Genomic DNA, 18,157 nt, shown 5'->3' with positions numbered 1-18,157 from the left:
TCAAGGCCGGCATCGATAGCCATCCATCAGGTTGAGCGCGTGGACCCTTGATACCATGTGATGCAAAGGGCACCTTCCGTGGTCCCCAGGCCCCAGACCACCCCCTCAGGCTAGCCACAAGGAGAACGTCAGAGAAGCCAAACTTGAGGGACATTCTAGAAAACAGCTCACGAGGGAAGTCTGAGCAAGAACCATGGAGAAGAGGCGCCTAAGGAGATGTGATGACCCTGGGTCATTGGGTGTCCTAGGGGGCAGTGGAGAACCGGGGGGGGGGGCCTGAAGGAAGTGTGGACATCCCTGCTTCTGTAGATGTGACAGAAGGACACAGGGGGACAGGGGGTGTGGGGCACATGGGAACACTCCCTGTTTTCATCACAATAATCGTATAAATCTAAAACTGTTCTAAAATAAAAAGATCATTTAAAAAAAAATTCCTCCCCTCCCGTTTTGAGCCAGGAAACTGTAGCAGGTTGAATAATGGCCCCCCAAAGATGCCAGGTCCTAGTCCCTGGAACCTGTGAATGTGACCTTATTTGGACAAAGGGCCTTTGCAGAAGTGAGTGAGGAGCTGGGTTGGCATCTCCCGGCTCCCCCAGGTGGACCCTCCACCCATGACAGGTGCGCTCGTACACGGGAGACAGAGGCCAGGCCCACCCGGGACAGCGGCTGTGTGGCCCCCAAGGCAGAGGCTGCCAGGACACGAGTCACAGGACGCCCGGAGCCCCCCAGAAACCCCAAGAGGCAGGAAGCCTCCTCCTCTAGAACCCCCTCAATTTTAAACTTCAGTCCCAGAGCTGCGACAGACTAGAGACCCCCACCTCGTTCTAGGCCACAGGTCTGTGGGCCTTCGTTCCAGGAGCCGCAACAAAGTATCCAGCCAACCACCCTGTCCTGGAGTCCCACCCCTGAGCCCCGACCATGACAGTGGGTAGAGCAGGCAATGGGTTGCAAGCGTTTAAGGAGACACAATGCGCTGCACAGGAGGTACAGGACAGTATGAGATGGGGGGGGGGGTCTCACTAATCTGGGAGAGAAGGTTCTGCTTATTCTTTGGCCCAGATCCGAGAAGGAACCAGCTGAGTCTGTTGGGGGTGGGAGAGAGAATCCATGCACAGGGAACAGCATGCACGGAGACCCTGAGGCAAGAGGAAGGGCCTGTTGAAGGAGCAGCAAGAGGACAGGGCTGGGGGGTGGGGGGAGGCTTACTGGGATATGCTGGACCCGGGCGCGGGCTGTCCCAGGGGTGAGGGGTCCCAGGCGGCCAGCTCCAGCCGTTTGCTGAGGGAGAGGGGTGCTCGGCAGTCGGGGTGCTCAGGGGAGCCGTGGCGTAACCACCAGCAGGGAGAGACTGCAGAATCCCAGGCAGACGCCTGCACCCCTCGGCCTGCCGTCGGGTCAGGAGCACAGCGGGAAGGACCTGTAAATGAACGGCCGCGCCTGAGTTCCAGTGAAACGTCACTTGTGGACCCCGAAACGTGGATTTCATGTAATCGTTCAGGTCACCGAATAGTCTTCTCTTGATAATTTTTTCAAATCAACCACTTGAAAGTGTAAAGTGTAGAGCTCATGGGCCTTAAAAATATGGGGCAGGGGGCAGGTTTGGCCCATGGGCGGCAGCCTGCAGCCCCCTCCACCCCCCGCCAACGCCAGGCCCTGAGGCATGTGTGGTCACCAGAGACACAACCGGGAGGCAGGCGAGGGGGGTCCGGGGAGCAGGCCTTGGCGGTTCCCACACTGGTGCCTGGAAATTGGCAAAAGTTCACCCCGAATCTGCCCCTTGGGCTTTCTTTCCAGAAGCCCATGAAGCAGATGCAGAAGAATGGGGCGCTTTCCATGAGTCCCACTGCCTTGGGCTTTGTTTGCTAAAAGGGGGCGGCGGCAACGAGGGGCGTTTGGCTGTGAGGCTATGGTTTCGCCACTGAACTCAGATCCCGCTGGGAAAGGCTGACGTCTAAAACCCCATCTGAGGGGCGCCTGGGGCGCTCAGTCGGTTAAGCGTCCGACTTCGGCTCAGGTCATAATCTCTCAGTTCGTGGGTTCGAGCTCCGTGTCGAGCTCTGTGCTGACAGCTCAGAGCCTGGAGCTGCTTCCGATTCTGTGTCTCCCTCTCTCTCTGCCCACCCCGCTCACACTCTGTCTCTCTCTCTCTCTCAAAAATGAATAAAAACATTAAAAAATTAAAAAAAAAGACTTTTAAGATGGTGACAGCAAAGCATTAAACCAAGTGTGGGGTCCTTCTAAGTGAGTCCTTGTCACTGCACGGGAAGCAGGGGCTGCCGGGATGAACATCCTTGGGTAAGTCCCTCGGTCTACTGGGCAGCCGGTGTCCCCGCCTATGACGCACGTGCTGGCCTGGGCTGCAGCACAACTTGCTGAGTGAGAACCGGGCGGCCTGGGGGCACGCGGGGGCCCCTGGCGGTTCTGCGGGTCCCAAGCACAGGTCTGTCGGGAGTCTTGCTGGGCTGAGATGGAGCCAGGCTGGGCCGGGCTCCCTTTAGGAGGCTCCGGCGAAACATCTGCCCCCAAGCTCCTTCCATGTCTCCCATTTGTAAGAATAAGGCTCCCATTTCTCTGCTGGCACAGGCCCAGCGCAGGCCTGTCAATACGGACGTATCAGGCAGGTGGTGAAGGTGAGCGACAATGTATGCGTGATGGCTCAATTTACGTGTCAGCTTGGCCGGGCCGCGGTGCCCCGCTGTTAGGTCGGTGCTACGAGATGTTACCGGGAGGCACTTGGTAGACGTGATGGACACTGACAATCAGGCGACCTCAAGCCAAGGAGACTGCCACCAGTACCATGGGTCGGCCGCTTCATATCAGTTGAAGGCCGTCAGAGCAAAAACTGACATTTTCTGAAGAGGGAATTCTTTTTTTTTTTTTTTAATGTTTTCTTTATTTTTAAAAGGGAGACAGACAGATCGTGAGCAGAGGAGGGATGGAGAGAGAGGGAGACACAGAATCAGAAGCAGGCTCCAGGCTCTGAGCTGTCAGCACGGAACTGGACGCGGGGCTTGAACCCACAGACCATGAGATCATGACCTGAGCTGAAGTCGGACACTTAAACAACTGAGCCCGTCAGGTGCTCCCTGAGGGAGAAGGAGTTCTGCCTCAAGACTAACAGAAGAATCCTACCTGGGTTTCCCTTCTGTCCTACAGATTTCAGACTTGCCAGTCCCCACAAATGTAGGGGCCAATTCCTTAAAGTCTCTCTCTCGGTAGATGGAAGAGAAGAGAAGCGAAGAGAAGAGAAGACACAGGTACAGGTGTTTTATCTGGAGAACCATGATGGCACTTGGCACATAGTAGGTGTTCAGTGAACGGCTACTCTGTTTTCTCTAGTGGATTCAGCCAGTATTTATCAAGAGCCTATCACACAACAGCCGCTTCGCCAGGTGCCAGGGGGAGGAGGGCTTGGGGCTGAAGAGGCCCACTGTGGCCTCCATTCCTAACCCTTCGGCTTCCATGCTTGGCGGTTCTTGTCTTCTTTCCAAGATGGGGACCCTAGAGCTGGAAAAGTTAAGTGGCAGCTGCCTAGCCCCCTACGTGGCCTGAAGTCCGCGGTCTCGGCCGCTACGCCACACCATCTCCCTGTGACACCGTCCCTCGCCTCTTCCCCTCTCGGGTAGGCGCAGTCACTACCCGCGTCACAGATGGGACAGCTGAGATTCGGACACGTCCCACAGAGGACGCCGGCTCCGGGCCCGGACCCGACTGGCCACGCTTCCCCTGGGCCCCCCTTTGTTGAGCAGAGCCTTGGTTCCTGGTGGCCAAGCAGAGGGTCAGGGAAGTGTGCTCGCACCCGTCCCACTGAGCCGCGCCTTTCCAGAAGCCTGCGGTCCCCCCTGGCCATGCGTCCCGCTAGGTGACTTAGAGATGCTTTTGGGATCGTTGTCTCTGTTGTGTTCCTCTGGCCTCACTACAGCCCAGTACGCTCATCTCCGGGAGTCCCCGCGGGGTTCCGGGAAACAGTCTGAGCTACACATACGCCTGGAGAGTCTCTTTCTGCTCCGTCTGGGGGACGAGGGCCACTGCGGATTTTCTAGGCCAAGTGCAATCGTGACACGAAGCTTATTTCTCCCGGGAGGTTTTTTTAGCTCATTGACTCCAACCTCCCCTGTGGACTCTGGTTACATTACTAGGGGACTGGCTCCACTGGGGGCCGGGCCTACGCTCCGATCAAACACACGCCAGTAGCAGTGACTTGGGGCAGATAGAGTCTTCTGTCTCGTCCTGGTCACCGTGCATCAGCAGGCCTCTGCTGCATAACAAGCAGGCCCAAATGTCAATGGCTTGAGACAGTAAACACGTATTATTGCTCACGAGACTATGCCTCAGCCAGTTCTAGACTCAGCTGGGCTCACACTCCAAGGTCAGCTGGCAGGTGGGAGGCCCCCCTGATCCTGCCTGGCTTCTCTCACGTATTTGGGGTTGGCTGGCTGCCAGCTGGCCCAGGATGGCCTTGGCTGGGTAACCGGTCTGTCCCACATGGCATTTCTCATCCCCCGGGGGCTACTGCAGGCTTATTTCACGGCAGCTGGGCAGGAGGCCAAGAGAGAGCAGAGTCACACAAGGCCTCCGGGTGCCCGGGGCCCTGGGCTGGCACACCATTAGCTGTGCTCACCCAAGTTGACCAAAGCAAGCCCCAGGCCATCCCGTATTCAAGAGACAGGGGAGCCTATGACTTGATGGGACAAGCCACCATGTCACATTGCTAATCCTACAAATACACAGTAGGGTTAAAAATCGCAGACCTTTCCATGATCAGTCCGTCCTGGCGGCCACTGGCTTAGCTTCTCTGTATTTTTGCTATTCAGCATCCATTTCCTCTTCCTCATGTCATCCTTCTGGGACAATTCCCCACTTCCGGCCCTTGCACACCATCAGGTCAGGCTGTGAGTCCAGAGCCCTGGGGTCGTCAGGAGACAGGCTGGTGAGCACGCTGGCCGATCAGACCCTCCCTGGGTGACAGACCCCAAGAAGAGCAGGAGTGAAGAAGAAGACCAGAAATGGCTGGATTCACTCAGTCCAGCAGCGATTCTGATCGAACTTCCTGCTGCCAAGCTGTGCCCGCTCCTTCTCTGAGCCAGCCTCCCAAGGTGCCTCCCTCTGGTTCAAGGTCAATTCCAGGCTGGTTCTTCTGCCTCCTTCTCAAATCCTAGGGCCCCACTTCCTTAACAGACCTCCCGGGCACATTCACCCCCAATCCGCTCCCCACCCTGCAGCCCACGCGGTCTTCCGGGAGCACAGATCCCGTGATGTTACGCCCTTGCTCTTGGCTCTCTGGCGGTTTCCAGCTCACCCAGGGTCCAGGGTCCTCCCCTTCGGCCTCTAGGCCCCCACGATGCTGCTGCTGATCCCTGGTGACCCTTGGCTCAGAGCCGTGGCCTTCCAGTCTCTGTCCCCACCTTCACACGGTGTGTGTCCCTCCTGTCCTCTTTGAGAATGCCACACCCCTGATATTAATGTGCTGCCTGTTTTGAAGGTGGCCGGTGCTGGGCTGGCCTTGGGGTCTCTGTCGCCGTCTCTGTGGCTGGGCACGCAGCTGCCCTGCAACTTTCAGGACCTTCAGCGGCTGGGGTGAACAGCCCTCAGCAGGGACACCTGCACTTGGTGGGGATCCTCTGGGATGACCCGCTCCATCCACGACCGCATGAACTTCACGTCTTGGCCTCAGTGCCTGTCCTGTCCAGAAAGATGGCTGTCATGGTGACCTCTGAGGCTAAGTGTGTGACATCCACCTGCTCGCGTGTGCCTCCGCTTGTGCTGGTGACTCGAGATCCCTGGGATCTTGCCGCAGGCTCGACCTTGGTCGCTTCGACCTGAGAGCGGCCTGAGGCTCAAGGAAAGGGCACGTGGAGGTGCCGAAGGCTCACATCACACCACCAGGCCAGGACGGGTGCGGCTGGAGGTGACGCCAACGAAGCAAACAGAAAGGCCGGCTGCCCGCCGCCCCGCAAGCAGCAAGGCCTGGGCTCATTTCGGCAGTGCTGGTGCTGAGGCCGGGCTGGCAGGAGAGGGGCCACATTCACCCCTCCCTACGGAACTCGTTCTGGATCAACCGCCATCAGTTTCAGTGGCTGTCACCACCAGGGGTGACTACCTATCCTGTAAGGCCCAGGGCAGCCCCCACGAGGGAGAAGGATCCAGCACAACATGTCAGTGGTGCTGAGGCTGGAAAGCCCTGTTCTAGGAAGGTGGTGGAGAGGTAAGACTGTGGTCTCAAAAGTCCAAAGTTCAAGTACAGCTTTGACCCCTTCTCCTAGCTCCTCATCTGCAGGTCGGAGGTCAGCATGGACCCCGGATCGCAGTGTGATTCCAGGGACCACAGCCGAGACCTTCACCCGGGGCTGACGCATGGCCCTCGGCAGCCACCAGCTCCCATCACCAAGGGCTGCGTCACTGAGCGGGCGCCCAGGACATACGCCATGGCCGCTGGCTGACACCCCCGTGCCCCTTGTTCTCATTTTCTTTCTCCGCACACGTCCATCTGCTGGGGCGCGACTGGGCCAGATGGGAAGACGCCGCACGACACGCCCCAGGCTCCTCCCTAAATCACAGCCACCTCTTCCGATGGCAGCCTGCTGGCCCCGCGGCTGCCCCGCGGTGCTGTCTTTGGCAAAGGAACTCGGGGCTACCCTGGAGCTCAGCTCAACCCAGAGGCTCCTGAGCTTTCCCGGGGGGTGGGAATCTGCATTCCACGTGTACCCTAGTTCAGCAGCGGCCAAGCTCCCCATACGAGGGACAGGATGGGTGGGAGACATCACTGGCCATAAGTCTCTCCTGGGGACCCACTTCCTGGGAGCGTGCTGGTAGCCCTGGGGGCGGGGGCAGCAGCTCCATCCAGGCCCCCATCACATCTCGCCTGGCTGGGCTACGGTTCCAGTGGCCCGAGGTCTCCCTGTCTGACCCCCCATCCTTGCACCCCCAGTGGGGGACCCACATGCCCTTTCTAAAACGGGACCCTGATTGTCACTGTCCATCGATTCGAAACCAGTCACAACTCCCCCAGGACTCCAGGGGAAGTGCCACCTGCCCTCACGGGGTCCTGCATGACCACAGTCCCTTACCCCCCACTCCTGGCCATTCTCCAAGGCCCAGGTCCCCACCCCGCTCGGCAAACCTGCAGGCACACACAGACACACGCTCTCACACGCCGGCACACACACACGAGTGCGCACACTCACACATGCTTGTTCACCAGTACTCAGACACACCCGGGGGCCTGGACACCGACAACGCGCCATCTGCTCGCACAGCCCTGCCCTGCCCTCTGTCTGAACTCCCCTCCCTTAGATGAGGGCACCTTCCGGGGCGCTTCTACCCTTAAGGCCTCGTCCAAAGGCTGCCTTCTCCGAGAAGCCTCCCTGACTGCCTCCTGCCACACTGGGCTCACCAGTCACAGCGGGGAGTCTGTGCCTGCCTGCAAAACGCCTAGATGGGTTTTCTCACTGAACTCCCGAAACCACCACAGATGGGGAAATCAGGGCACAGAGAGGTTGAGGAACTTGCCCTAAGTCACAAAGCCAGTGAGCAGGGAGCCCAGATTCACACCCTAGCCATCCGGCTATGGGCCTGTAGACCTACTGACCGCCCTGCACCGCAGTCTCCGGAAAGGCCTAACCCCCCCTGCAGGGCAGCTCTGAGCACCCTGCCCACCGCTCCCTGGAAGCCTGGACCCAGAGGACCAGATTCTAGAAGGCAGGGACCAGCCCCAGAGCTGAGCCCAGAGCCCCACCCCCCCTGGTTCTGAATAGCTGTTTCCACGTTGGGCCGTGCGCGTCCCGAGCTGTACCCTGGGCCGGCGGGGCTCTCCTGCAGCACCCGCCGCTGCCCGCTGCTCCCTGGCAGGCATCCCCGCCGCACCGTGCTGGGTGCCCGAGCTTTTCCGCTCGAGGAGGAGCCTCGGCACCGGCCTCTCCCTTCACTGTGGCCCTCTGCCGGGGCGATGTCAGGACCCCCGGTCCCTCCCGGGGCCCGTGCCAACAGCCCAGCTCCATCCTGAGCCAGGCCGCCCCCTCGCGGAGGCGGGGAGCACCCCGGAGGGGCTTGGAGCGGGTGGGGAGCGCAGTGAAGGGCCTCGCATCCTGGCGGACGCGCGGAGACTACATATGCACACCCTCCTCCCCCCATCCCCTCCTCGTCACATGTCCCGATGACCCATGCCCAGCACACGCTGCTCTGAGCACACAGGCACCTCCTCATGCAGCCCCCCCAACCGCCCCCTGAGACAGCGTCCTTTCCATCCTGACTTCACAGACGGGGAAACTGAGGCAGAGAGTGTCAAAGAGCTCGCGCACGGTGACCTGGAGAGGCGGATCCGAGCCCTGAGTCCGCAGAGAAACCTCATGGGCCCCGGGGCACTCTCTCCTTGCCGGTCCCCTCCGTCCGTAAAAGGCTTTAGAGAGTAGATTCTACAACTATGCTGTTACGGAGACTAATGGAATCTAGGCTGGATTTGTTATTAGGTATTCATTATTATTATTATACTCATTTTTCTTCCAGTTTTACAAGAAGCCACATTTTCGCAGGAGCCTGGGAACGCCGTGGGCTCAGGCCCAGGGATTCCCGGGTCTCGTGGGTGAGCCGGCTCAATGCTGGGCTTGCTGCCGAGGAAGGCAAGGGGTCCCCCTGAGGTGCGTGAGCACGGTCTCTGCCATCTTGTGCGACGTCCACTCCTTCTGGCTCTTGCCTCTTTCCCCGGGGGGGCCGACATCCACGCCGCAGTGGGAGGAAGGGGGTGACCCTGGCAGCCCCCCATACCATGTCCTCCAGGAAGCCTCACCGGACACTCAGCCCCCAACTCCAGGTCTGTGGGTGTCAGTTCATGCTTGTAGATGTCACAGGGAACCAACCGCCCACGTGTTCCTGACCGCAGCCTGTGAATTCCAGCAGCGCTGTGGCCAGGCCACCAGGCGACCATCTACGTCCCTTTCCAGAGAGAGAACGAGTCAGGAGGAGCCCCCTGGCCTTCTCCTGGTGCCCGGCCACCAGGCTGCCCTAAGCGTTTCTGGACCTTTACGCCACCCCAGGCGTGGTCAGGAGCGCCTCGCTTTGGCCAGGTTATAACCATCATTTTGTCTGAATTCTATGTGTTTCTTGAGACTTCAGTCTAACGCACTGACTCCCAGTTTCACTGAGAACTCAGTCAAGAATCAAGAATCGGGGGCATGGAGTAGCTCAGTTCTTTAAGCATCTGACTTTAGCTCAGGTCATGATCTCGCAGTTCGTGAGTTCAAGCCCCACGTCGGGCTCTGTGCGGACGGCTCAGAGCATGGAGCTGCTTCAGATTCTGTGTCTCCCTCTCTCTCCGCCCCTCCCCTACTTGTGCTCTGTCTCTTCCTCTCTCAAACATAAAAACATTTAAAAAATTAAAACTAAAAAAAGGAATCAGGAATTGGAGTTGACGGTCTGGGGCCGAGCTCCGCACCCCTGTGGACGCACAGGGATGTGCCTGTGCCCACAGTCACGTCCGAAGCACCTGTCCCCAGGCCGACCAGAGCCAAACCAGAAGGCTACGTTTTCTTGCTTATTTGTTCATTACTCCACCAAAACCTAAATATATTGACAGGCGTCAGAGAATGTCTTGCTGCCTGATGGAAAACTTAGGCGACAACTTCATATTATTAGTATTATTTAAGCAATGGGGTTTTTCCCCAGCTGTTTTGTTATCTTGAGCAACATTGTGAAGAGCCCTTTGGTCATCGGAGTTTGAGGTCTGAACAGTTTCAAGTTCTTCAATCACTTTGACAACCTGTTTCCATGAGGAACATTTCAGCTCACGCCTCGCCCAGGATGGGAAGGGAATGACAGCCACTCTGTACTGTTGCCAGGGCTGGAGACTGCCACAATAAATCCTAGTCCTCAGAAACTGCTTTTTCTTTTTCAATTAGGGACTAAAAGGATAAACCACACCAGAGACAGACATCTGCCGGAATCTGAGGGAAGTAAATCCCCAGGATCTAGGATTACCAGATAAAACAGGGGACATGCAGTTCAATTTGAATTTCGGATAAACAGTGAGTGGTTTTCAACACACTGTGTCCCAGCTATTACATGGGACATAGTTAGACTAAAATTTTATTTTTTGTTTATCTGAAATTCAGATGGCACTAGGTTTTCTTTCTGTGTTTGTATGTATTAAATCTGGCAACCCAGCCCCAAACTCCCTGTCTCCACTGTTTGTGAGCACCAGGCAGATGCTGAGATCACACGAAGGATGGTCACTGGGGAGGCCCGGTGGCTCAGTTGGTGGAGCGTCTGACTTCAGCTCAGGTAATGACCTCATGGTTTATGGGTTCAAGTCCCACCTTGGGTTCTGTGCTGACAGCTCAGAGCCTGGAGCCTGCTTCAGATTGTGTTTCTTTCTCTCTCTCTCTCTCTCTCTCTCTCTCTCTCTGCCCCTCCCCTGCTCTCTCTCTCAAAAATAAATAAACATTAAAACAAAAAATAAAGAACTGTCTCCGCATTGATGCATTCCATTCTCAGGATCCCCCCAGAGGTCAGCACGATTATTGTTGGTATTAGTTTCCTTACGACAATAAACACTTATCTTAAAATTTTCTGCGAGTCAGGAATGCAGTTGTGCTAGTTGGGTGGTTCTGGCCTGGGGTATTTTGGAGCCACAGTCAAGAGGCGGACCCCGTTCCGCAGCCGGACACACCTCCAGGGGCTGTGCTCACTACCCGCACGTCGGCTCAGACCGTTGGGAAAAGGCTGGGAGTACTTCCGCGAGCCCCATTTCACCATTGGAAAAACCGAGGCTCAGAGAGATTAGGGACCTGCTCCGGGAAGCAGGTGGCAGAATGGGGGCTGGGACCCAGGCTGCCTGACTCTGGACATGAGCCCGGAGTCAGTGGCCAAAAATATTCTGTGAGCATCATAAAGGAAACGGTGGTAATGAGCTACGTGAAATGCTACTGAGGGTGACTCCAGGCTCAACAAAACCCGAGAGAATATCGCACACCAGAGTTCTGGAAGACCTAGAAAAATAAACCCACTGGCAATCCCTCTATTAATTTATGACATGGTAACAGATGCTGGGAAAGGGCGTGGAGTTCGCTCCTGACATTAGGTTAGGCACTCAATCAAGATTCTACTCTTAATTTGCTTTTTCACAGATAATTCGAAGAGAGGACGCAGCCCATGCTCTGTCAGAACAATTATAACCTCTAAATTTACGAAGTCCACGTTACTGGGTGTTAACCGCGGAACTCTGCAGGTGCAGAAAATGTGACGTCAGAGGATGATTTAAGTGTGGCCTCAGTGAAAACAACACAAATTCTGCCTTTTTGGTGATTAACCCCGAGCTTCTGGGAGCTTCCAGGCTGACCGCCCATCTCTTTAATCCTTTCAACAAGACAAACAGTCTTTCCGTTTTCTTCCATGTTCCCTGCACCCTGGCGAGGGTGGGAAAATGTGCTGACCAGAGCAGGTGGTCCCACCGGGGGCTGGCTCCGCTCCCGGGCCCACAGCTGCTGCCCAGCTGCAGGGATTCGAATCCCGAAGTTTTGAGAGGATTTTCCCACCATCTGGGCTCAGGAATTCCCATGCCCGGAAGGCTCCTCCTAGGCCAGAGTGTCCCATTTCAGATGTGACCAGTGTCCACAGAGGAGCCGTTCATGGTCCCTCTCTGAGAACATTCTAATCCTGTCCCACCGATGCCCCCGCCCCAAGCCACAATCTGTCTTCCAGCAGAGCCTGTCCGTCAGAAGAGGGCTCATATTCAGTGCCTCGTCTACACCCGGCTCAAGGGGCCTGGAACTTCTCCAGGAATGTTCCGTCACCCTTCGCCGTCATCACGTTTTCACCATCCTAACAGAGAAAGGGAACATTTCAAAGTTCTTAGAAAAAGCCTTCCCCGCATCCTTCAGGGGTCTTGGGCCAGTCACCTGCCAGCTAGATAATCACCCAGGCATTGGACATGGGACAAGGGATCAGGGAGCGGTTCTGTCCCTAAAGAGACCCAAAGGGCCTGGTCATCTTCCCCTCATGTGCTCTCCATTTCTCTGCTCTTGGAAAAGCTGGTCTCACTCACCTCATTAACTCATTCATTGGACGGACTCCCTGAATTCAGCAGACTTGGTGCTGGGCCCCACGGAGCCAATAAGAACACGGGCACTAGTGTTCATCTAGGACGCTCCGTGTGTCCGCGGCACACCAAGCCCTTGACGTGTATGATGTGACGGAGTCCTTGCGACCCTAAGACACGCCCACGTCAGCACCTCCAGTTTACAGAGCAGTCAGGACACAGAGGGGAGTTCACTTGCTCGGAGCAGAAGGACACCAGCAGAGTTTCAGGTCCCAGTGCCCAGGCAGTCACGGCCTCTGAGAAAACACCAGGACCGACACATATTCATGGATGCCCCATGCACCAAGGCTGGGGAAGACCTTAGCAAATGTGCATTTTGCACCTTTGCTCTTTGGCATACGACTGAGGCAAGATAGATTGCGCTGTAGGCGCACGGACAGAATTTGGCTACACCGAAGTATCATTTCTCACGAGGACTAAATGTTTCCTTGAAATAAGACACATAAATGACAGATTCGCTGTTCAGCTGTGATACAAACTAGACTATGACCCCAATTCTCCACCTCTCTCTAGATCCACAGTCTTCACAATGTGATTTTGCGGTCACTGCCTCAAGAAATGGAGTTTAGGGGCACCCAGGGGGTTCAGTCGGCTAAGCATCTGACTTCAGCTCAAGTCATGATCTTGCGGTTCATGGGTTCAAGCCCCACATTGGGCCCCTGCTGCAAAAATTGTGTATTGGCTGCAAAACGCAGACCCAAGACAAGAACTTGCAAAACAAAATGACAAATACTTTCCTAAATGCCTTCCAAACAAACAGTGTCAGCCAGTCAACTGCCACCCACCACATTAATACGCACTGATGCGAGCAATGGTCAGCACGACCAACCCAAATAAATGATTTCTTCTTAATAAAGTCCAAACTTTAAAAAAAAAAATCACAAGAAAATTCAGATGATCTTTTCCACTTTGACTGAGCCAAATCCCACATAAATTTCTCAAGAAAAAGATAATAAGCCTTCCTGACACTTTCTCAGAAGAGTCTGAAGGGATGGGCGTGCCCGGTCACGTACTCGGCATGTTGTGAGCGGAGATCTCTGAAATTCCCAGGGGCCGGGCCCGCAGGGGTCTACGAACAGCGTGGGGACACCATCGTCACTGTTCAGGTGGACACAGTGATGAGGGCAAGGTGGGCGCTCCCCTAGGGGGATGGGTAGCCATGTCCTAGGTCAAGACAGGAGAATGTGGGGACTCACTGAGATCGGTACAGGAGCCCCACCCTCGACAGGCATCTAGCCTGCATCCCGTCCTGGAGAGGACACCCCATTCCCCTCGGCTCCCCCAGTGCCCCACGTGTCACTGAACCCTGGGCCAGTAGGCTGTGAGCCCCCGGTGTGCTCACTGGGTCTTCATTCACCAGATGAATGTTCGCCGAATGCAACCGAGGACTAGGTGCTTGGCTAAGTACTGAGACTACAGCAGTGAACACGACAGGCACCTACACCCTCACGAGGGAGGCAAAGGGAGGAGCGGGCGCCAAGTGAAAACGGCAAAGTTATGTGCAGGACAAGCTATTTATGAATTAACAGTGAGGTCTCCAGCCTTGACCTCTGCCTCCCCCTCCGGATTCTTGTGCTACCAGCTCTGAGGAGGAATCTCTGCCTGGGGAGGGCACAGAAGTGGGGACGGAGGCTGAGGACAAGAAGCTCTCGGGCGGGGGGGGGGCTCGGCTCGTGGGAGGTGTCGAGAGAGAAGGGGCCCTGTAAATAGTGGGTTCTTAGGAACTGGTTCTGTGTGCTGTGTTTAACGCTGACCTAATGTTTATATAAATCAAGAGAAAGGGAAAATAAGGCCCCTTAGGACTTATCCTACCCCATTTCTAAGCTGGGGTCACACTTAAATGCCTGAACCAGCATTAGTTATGAAATAGCTTTGGAGAAGATTCGACGGCAATTCTAATGTATCTTGGTGTTCTCTTATCTCTAACCCCTACCTATTATCAGGGCTGCTTGGCCCCAAGGTTAGTCACTTAATTAGTAGGAAAATGTTTCCCCTGGTTTTTGATCCCAGCAACTAAATGCATGAATATTTAAGATACTGAAGGTTCAACTTTGAAAGTCTGGATGCGCTGACCCTGGGTCTGCCTGGGATGTGGTTGTGGGCGGAGGTTTCCCGGGCATCCGATAATGACTCTGACACTCGTTGGCCTTGGACTTGTGGTTGCAATGCAATGTGGGAGGCAAGCTCGTCTAACATCGTTTTTAAAAGAATGTACGTTTTCCCTTTGAAGGATCTCCTTCCTCTATGTTGAACACTAGGCTGTCTCTCGGGCCACAGGGCATAGAGAGAAATAATGATATCACCAGGTCTGCAGTGAGAAAAGCTGGGGAGATGTGTGCTCGGAAAGAAGTATCTGAGCAAGTCAAGATGCGTTTCCTATCGGCAGGCTAGAAATTGATGAAAATGGATGGTTTCACTTCATTCACTTAATTCAGGACAGGCACGATGTCTTCATCCACACCCGTGGACTACGAGTCACCTGCGGTACATGCTTGTGGGTGTTGCTGCCCGTCACCCACTTTCCCTACTGCTGGGAGGGGCATCCGAGCTTCCTTTGGTCCAAGAGCTTTGGACGGATCAGAGCCCAGGCCCATCCTTGCACTGTATCGTCCCCGCGATTGGTTGGGGGGAAGGTCACGTGACCCAGGTTGGCCCAATCACCATGGAGCCAGGATATGGTACGGGAACAACCAGGGACAGAGCTCTCCGGTTCCCCTTGGACTTGAAGCAAGAAGAGCTGGTAATCACTGGATTCCTGTTGGTAAGTTGGAAGACGGTGCCCATGACATGAGCTCAGGCACGGGAGGGAGTCTGCTGAAAGGAAAACGTATGACTGCATGAAGTCCACGTACAGCCAGCTCTCAAGAAGCCGGACCAGAGACAAGGCTGTGTGCTGGTGTGCTCTTCTAGAAGCAAAGCTGCCCTGCTCCTCTCTGCTTCTCTAGAGTCTGGCTTTCTTCAGTGCTCTTCACAGAAGGCAGAAAAGGGAGCCCCTTTCTGAGGTCCTTCACCCCCAACCTCTGACCAGCTCACTCACGCCGTTCCACGCCTGAGCCCCTGGAGGAGGATGTGCTCAGAACCGAGTCCTGATCCCTCGGATTTGGCAGAGCAGTGGGGTCATGTGCTACAATTTCGCCACAGCACTCCGATTCGGGGGGGTGGGGGGTGGGACCAAGTCTTTAAAGAATGGGCTTTACAGACACCCCCAAGATGCATGGAAACAGACCCTGCGTTTCACACCCTCTGTGAGGAAAAGATTCTCTTCTTGGTAAAAAGATACAAAAGCTATTTTTGTGAGATGGGGGCCTCGCGCTTCCAGAAAATGGCTGCTGTCCTCAACAACCAACCGAAGTAGCCCGTGCTGGGAGTCGCTTTGACAGTGACAAAGGAACACTCATAGCGTGTGTTTAACGGCTCCCCCTGCGTTCCCAGGGTCAGCAAAATTCCCCAAAGAAATCAGTCACCTGATGAGGAGGCGAGCCGTTCTCAACAGCCTTCCATGGCTCCTGCCTGCTTCCATTCCGGTCCTCACCTCACTGGCTGTTCTCCTGGTCCCAACTCCTAAAGCCTCTTTATCTCACTTTTCCCCAGTGGCGTTTCCCACCCTAGTCCCCAGGCTTCTCCAACCCCCTGAATAAGGTGTGTCCTTCCTACCTCCTCATTAGCTGTCCCTTTGGAAAAGTCACTTCTCCTTTTTGAGCCTCAGGGACATTACTTATCTCGCGGGGTCGAGATAGTAACAACACATTCCTCAAATGTGAGGAAATCTACCAAAAACACAAGCGTGGGCGCTTTCACACAGCAATCTCCTTTCTCGGGATTATTCCCAGGACAGCGGTGCACGAGCTGTGGCTTTGTCCATTGTAGCATCACTGGTCACAACAGAATGTAGAGAGTGACCCGTTGTCTATCGTGGGTGTGGGTTGGATACACCACGGTATGATCATCTCCTGGGTATATTCAGCCAAATAGCAAGGTCCAGAAGAGTGTGGCTTTATGGTAGAAGAGAAAATAAATGTTTGGTCTCAGTCCTCAGTTCCTGGACAGAGCGCCTGAGACTTTTGAAATTGACTATCTTTGTATGTCATTGAGAACTCCTGGCCGGAGGGGGAGACTTCTTCAGGACAGAGGCCCAAGGGTAAGAAAGACCAAGCCAGGATGAAAGGGGGGTAATTTTCAGCCGCTGCACCCCTTGGAGGAGCTGGGGGCAGAGTTCAGTCACCAGCAAGCAGTGACCTAGTCTCTTGTGTCTATGTAATGAGTCCTCAATAAACCCCCTACAGGGAGGTTGGAAGCTTCCAGTTTGGTGACTATACTGATGCGCTGGGCAGGTGTCAGGCTCACAAAGGGCATGACCGCTCTGGGCACCTCTGCCACCACCTCCCCTACAACCCACCCCCCCCACCTCTTCCATCTGACGGTTCCTGAGTTGCGTCCTTTATAACAAAATTGTAACCATAACAGGAGGATCTCCTGAGTTCTATGAGTCACTCTACTGAATTATCAAGCCTAGTGGGGGGCAAGGATTGCGCGAACCCTCAAATTTGCAGTCAGCGGGGCCGAAGCATGGGTCGCCGGGAGACCTGGCTTGCACTGGTGTCTGAAGGGGGGTGGCCTCATGGGATCGATGGGGGACCTGACGCTCACTCTGGGTAGATGGTGTCAGAACTGAATTGGATTGTTGGGCACCCAGCTGGTCCACAGAATTGGAGAATTGGTGTAGAAAAATGACGCATAGGTGGTATCGAAAAAAAAACACACACACTACACACTTGGTGTAAAAAGTGGTATCAGAAAAAAAACAATCACACAGTATTGAATGCTAACTTTTGCAGGAGAAAGTAGAGAAAAGCAAGGCTGGGGGCTGGCAGGTGGACCAGAAAGGAGTACGTGTGACTTTCTAGAGCAGGCTGGTGGGAAAAGGGCAGGGAGATTTTTTTTTTTTCTTTTGGTAGTTTTAAAATTTTGGATCATGTAAGAGTATCAGTTATCAAATGCTTCAATTTAAAAAATCTTCAAAAAACGATTATGAGCCTTACTTCCTCACTATGTCTTGCCACGACTGATTATATACCAGTCCAAGCGAGCACTTTGCACAGAGCTGAGGGCTGATGACCAGCTACGGGACCCTGGGCTTGTGACCCTCCGGGCTTCGCTTTTCTTAACCATCTAAAAGATGAGAACGGTGACAATTCCCATAACATGGAATTATCGTGAAGATGTAATACGGTGGCACTTACTTTGGGACGCCTGCGGGGCTCTGCCTGTTAACCGTCTGACTCTTGATTTTGGCTCAGGTCACGATTTCATGGTTCATGAGTTCAAGCCCTGCATCAGGCTCTGCACTGCTTGGTTTTCTCTCTCTCTCTCTCTACCTCTCTCTGCCCCTCTCCTGCTCATTCTCTCTCTCTCAAAATAAATTAACAAACTTAGAATAAAATAAAATAAAATATAAAATAAAATAAAATAAAAAGGTGGCACAGACTTTGCACAAAAGGGACAAGTTCGTGTCTGTCTGGGCTGCTCACGTCGCCTTGCACTAGCAAAGTCCCCTAGAAGCTCCTGCAGAGTGACAGGCAGCCAGCCAGCTTTATGGGACAGCGTGTTCTCTGGATACCCTAAAATAGTCTAATGATAGGTCTGGATTTTCAACACTAAACTCAGACTCACATTAAGAAAGAAAAAAAAGAGAATGCCTGATATGCAGGGAGGGAGAAACAGACAAAATATGTACTTTAAATGAAGTACATATTTTAGCACATAAATAAATAGCCGCCTGGAGAAAGAGGATGGCAGAGTAGTGGTGTCGAGGACAAAGGTTTAAAAGGAAGATTTGGGGGCACCTGGGGGGCCCAGTCGGCGGCGCATCTACCTTTCACTTCGACTCAGGTCACAATCTCACAGATCATGGGTTTGAGCCCCGCATCGGGCTCCATGCTGACAGCGTGGAGCCTGGTTGGGATATTCTCTCTCCCTCTCTCTCTCCCTCCCTCTCTCCCTCCCTCTCTCCCTCTCCGTCTCCCTCGCTCCCTCTCTCCCTCTCTCTCTCCCTCGCTCCCTCGCTCCCTC

At 54.7% G+C, this 18,157-nt stretch overlaps 1 protein-coding gene across 1 annotated transcript in view; it reads right to left on the bottom strand.

Moving 5' to 3' along the window:
* Positions 1-11,745: 11,745 nt before the first annotated feature.
* EDN3 (endothelin 3) overlaps positions 11,746-18,157 on the bottom strand; it is a 30,319-nt gene continuing 23,907 nt past the window's right edge. Inside the window, exon 7 of the mRNA XM_029917983.1 lies at positions 11,746-11,811. Within this exon, the coding sequence (XP_029773843.1) occupies positions 11,746-11,811 (66 nt within the window). The remainder of the gene's footprint in view (positions 11,812-18,157) is intronic.

This window comes from Suricata suricatta, chromosome 12 (assembly GCF_006229205.1).
Source record: "Suricata suricatta isolate VVHF042 chromosome 12, meerkat_22Aug2017_6uvM2_HiC, whole genome shotgun sequence".
Classification (NCBI taxonomy): Eukaryota; Metazoa; Chordata; class Mammalia; order Carnivora; family Herpestidae; genus Suricata; species Suricata suricatta.
This window is presented reverse-complemented; position numbering and strand designations above follow the sequence as displayed.